At 34.3% G+C, this 4,189-nt stretch overlaps 1 protein-coding gene across 2 annotated transcripts in view; it reads left to right on the top strand.

The window, feature by feature from the left end:
* Window positions 1–4,183, top strand: part of LOC117122259 (receptor tyrosine-protein kinase erbB-2-like) — a 10,191-nt gene extending 6,008 nt beyond the window's left edge. For both annotated transcript variants that reach the window (XM_033267794.1, XM_033267793.1), the window contains exons 12-20: window positions 57–191; window positions 882–1,064; window positions 1,342–1,523; window positions 1,962–2,051; window positions 2,165–2,376; window positions 2,545–2,682; window positions 3,104–3,251; window positions 3,477–3,722; window positions 4,044–4,183. In XM_033267794.1, the coding sequence (XP_033123685.1) occupies window positions 57–191; window positions 882–1,064; window positions 1,342–1,523; window positions 1,962–2,051; window positions 2,165–2,376; window positions 2,545–2,682; window positions 3,104–3,251; window positions 3,477–3,722; window positions 4,044–4,169 (1,460 nt within the window). In that variant the 3' untranslated portion in view covers window positions 4,170–4,183. The remainder of the gene's footprint in view (window positions 1–56; window positions 192–881; window positions 1,065–1,341; window positions 1,524–1,961; window positions 2,052–2,164; window positions 2,377–2,544; window positions 2,683–3,103; window positions 3,252–3,476; window positions 3,723–4,043) is intronic.
* Window positions 4,184–4,189: the final 6 nt, after the last annotated feature.

Below are 4,189 nucleotides of genomic sequence, written 5' to 3'. Positions count from 1 at the left end.
ATATATGACATTACAAATGGCAGTTTAAAATTTCAATATTTCTATATTATTTACAGAAATTCCTGAATCTCGTTCGGTTATGACTTATGTTCTAACAGTAATCCCCGGTCTTTTATTTTTATCATTTACATCACTCTCGTACTGTCTATACAAACGGAAGGAAAAGCATGGTGTAAAAGAAGCTTTGGAAGGTGAGTTATACTCTAAATATGCACTTTGAATAACTGTCCAAGTAAATGTTAAATGAATAGACTTACCTGTTACTGTACATTATTCAGTATATGCATAATTGAATTGAATACTCCTCATTCAGTCTTGTATTATTCTATTTATTGTAACAAAATCTGCATACAGCATATGGGCCTTTCAATATAACGATTTTTTTTTCACCTTTGGAAAGTTTGATCAGTGACTATTGATTTCATATTTTTGATAGACTGGTCTCCCCCCTCCAATTAATGGCTACATTTGGGACTAAGGTTTGCATGGTCTTTTACAAGACATTTGTAAAATTTAGAACCACAGAAAAATGGCCTTAATTTGTAGTTGGTCTTTAATTGGAGTGGTCTTTGATTAGAGGGAGAACTGTTGATTTCATATTTTTGATAGACAGGTCTCCCTCCAATTAATGGCTACATTTGGGACTAAGGTTTGCATGGTCTTAGCGTCTCTAATTAGGATAATAAAGATAAAGACATTTGTAAAATTTAGGACCACAGAAAAATGGCCTTAATTTGTAGTTGGTCTTTAATTGGAGTGGTCTTTGATTAGAGGGAGAACTGTGTACTTAAGAGCATGTATTTCCATGGTTTAAATATTCCAAAATGTTTGCATATACAATCCAACTTGTTTGTACTGTATTTTTTTATCATTTTGCCCAGAAATACGATTTTCTTCATTGGATCCAGTTTTCAAAGACTTTGAAATAAAATCTAAAGAATTTATTTTTTGGGGAGAAAAGAAGAAGATAGGTAGTGGAAGGTTCGGATCAGTTTACTCGTGTGAAGTTTACGGTCTTGTGAAGGAGAACCAGTACTCAACAGCCGCTATCAAAACTCCGTTAGGTATGTTTAATCACATGTGCTGGTCCTACGCATAATGGGCGGTTCTGATGATAGTGGTGGTGACTATATTGATAGAAGATAATCAGGATAATAATATACATTAACTTATAAGCATTCAAATTAAATATAAAATTGAAATTACTGGTTACAATTAATACTTGGGTCCAGACAAAGGCCCCTTCCCCCACCCTTTCGCTGGCGCTACCACTGCTCTTCTCTTTCTCTTTTTTCTAATCCTTGTTTACCATTCCATAATTCTGATCGATTTCTTTTCAAGAAACATCAAACGCGGCAGAACGGGTAGCCTTTAAGAAAGAGATCGAATTGATGATTCAGATTGGTAAGCATCGACACATTGTTGAACTCCTTGGATGTCACACCACAATGGATCCGATCCTGATGGTGATGGAGTTAATGCCAAATGGCAGCTTGCTTGATGTTCTTAGAAAATGCGAACAGGTATGAGAATGATTTATTTTTAGCTTATTATTTATTAGTTTAGTTGATTGATTAGTTGAAAATGAAGGTTTTGTTGTATCATATTTATTTGCTGTTTCGCTTGATTTATTGGGGTAGTATTGCTCTGCAGTCACTCTACCAGATTTTAAAAATTTTCTTCCAAACTAATTTTAATTAAACAAGCTATAGCCAAGTTGTCTAGCTTGTTAAGTCTTTGCATATCAAGCAGGAACACCGAGTATGAATCTTGTAGTAAAAATAATTCATAAATACACAATAGGCCACGGTAACAATTTAGTTCTCCACTAAAGAAATATTTATGAAGTTGAGTAAAAATATTGCTCTCGATAAAAGTTTGAATCAGAATTAGAACAATATTTTTTCCTCAGACAATCCTTCAATTTAAAAAAAAATATCATTTTTTGCTTAAATCAACAGTCGACAAATAGTGGATTGTACAAACATGAGGTATATAACTTATGTGAGGACAATCTTTACAGTTTCGGTAGACAAGTAGCATGTGGAATGGTAAGTTGCCAATTATTTATATATGGCACATTTGAACATTCGATTCGATGAAAATTGTTGGATGTTTTGAAAGAGCAATAATCCACTTGTTAAGAATTTTTCTATCGTTTAAGGAATACATTTCCAGTCAAAAGGTTGTTCACGGAGACTTAGCAGCGAGGAATATTCTCGTCGGAGTGGACAACTTAGTCAAGATATCAGACTTTGGTCTCAGTCAGGACACGTACGAGAAGAGCTACGTGCGGTTAAGTGACGGAGAAATGCCGGTAAAATGGTACAGCTTGGAAACAATCACTGAAAACTTAATGACAGTGAAAAGTGACGTGTAAGCTACTGATAACTGTTTTATTTATTTATTTGTATCTTTCTTATCCTTAAGGTTTATGTTCGAATCTATTTTAATTTGAAAACTTTTTTCTCTTTAGTTGGTTTTATAAACCAATATCATGTAATTATAAACCACCTAATGTGTTTAATTTTCTTTTTAAATCAGGTGGTCTTTTGGTATTCTTCTATACGAGATATTTACATATGGGAAATCACCTTATCCTGGCATCGTGGTACAGACGCTGCCGTCTCTGCTTCAGTCTGGCTACAGAATGCAGCGACCAGAGCATTGCCCATACCCAGCGTAAGGATAATCGTTTTAACTTTAAATACCCGAGAATGAAAATAACCCAATATGTTTAAATAATATAATATTGTTCGAAAGGTCCACTGATTAATCTCAGATACGAAAGTATAATACATACTCCAAGTATTGAAATACACGCCATCGTGTTGGGATTCAATATTTCGACATTAATTATGTCATATGACATAATTAATGTCGAAATATTGAATCCCAACACGATGGCGTGTATTTCAATACTTGGAGTATGTATTATACTTTCTTATACTATTGTTCCTTAATGAAACAATAAAATAGGCTTTGCCTTTTGGGGCTCATGACAGCTGCAATGCATCGCCACATGACTTCACTACGAGATGCTATAGGAAATGTATAAGAACATGCTGCTTAATTCGAAACTATATTCCTTTAACTATTACAGATATGAGTTAATGACACATTGCTGGACCGAATGTCCAACTAAAAGGCCTTCGTTTACAGAACTTCTTAAGGAACTAGACAGTATAATCGAAGCACGGGTTGGATATACATATTTAAAATTAGCTAAAACAACATCCACTGACGTTAAGGTAAAGCATCAGATTCAAAATTTTCGCACCAAAGTTGTTCCAAACACTTACACGTCTGTTAATTTTCATTATTATTACTTGTTATTAATTGTTCGCATATATATATGTATATATATATAAAACATAACTATAGTGTTATTCTAAATTTTCCATTCGTTTTCTGATACTTTTGGTTCAATTTGCCTTTGTTCCTCAAACACCTAAACACAAATTTATCATTTATAGGATGAAAGTGAAAATTGTAAACATCAAGACATCGATGAAGTGTCGAGTGACTCCGGTAATGTGGAGCAGACGGTACCTGAAGATTACTTACCTTTTTATAACGAGGGGTTTCAACTCGACGATCTAGACCCCGACGATATTGCTAGGTGTCTTCGAAAATGTAACACTGAGCTGATCAGCAATTGTGACATTGAGTTTGTTCCTCGCTTAGAAGACAGTGAGACTGGTAGTACCGCGGTATCAGAGGTAATCTTGTTGGTATATAGGCCTAAGTATTATTGTGATTATTGTTGTATGTTTACATTATTGTATTTTTTACTGCTGTTAATATCGCTTAATAACATATTAAAGTATTGTATTTGTGTATGTGTGTATGTTTCATTATCATTAAATATTATTATTTTTGTTGTGGGTTTTGTTTTGGTGTTGTTGTTGGGTGTTGTTGTTGTTGTGGTGGTGGTGGTGTTGTTGCTGCTACTACTGTTGTTTTTCTTGGGTTTTTTTGCGATCAATAGTAGTACAGTAGCTTGCTTTTCAATAATTTTCAACTTTATCCACTTCCACAAGGCACATTCGAGCAGTGTAATATCCTCCGTTGATTCATCGTTCCTTGCAAGATGCCTCGTATCAAGCAACACCAAACTCACCAATGAAAATAAGGTCACACTGGTACCAATATTTGAAGACAGTTGACAGATACAATCAGTAACCAC

This window comes from Anneissia japonica, unplaced genomic scaffold (genome assembly GCF_011630105.1).
Source record: "Anneissia japonica isolate Jap-2015-1 unplaced genomic scaffold, ASM1163010v1 scaffold287708_len1499824_cov190, whole genome shotgun sequence".
In the NCBI taxonomy this organism is placed as follows: Eukaryota; Metazoa; Echinodermata; class Crinoidea; order Comatulida; family Comatulidae; genus Anneissia; species Anneissia japonica.
Note: the sequence above shows the minus strand (reverse complement) of the source record. Positions and strands in the feature narration are given on the sequence as shown.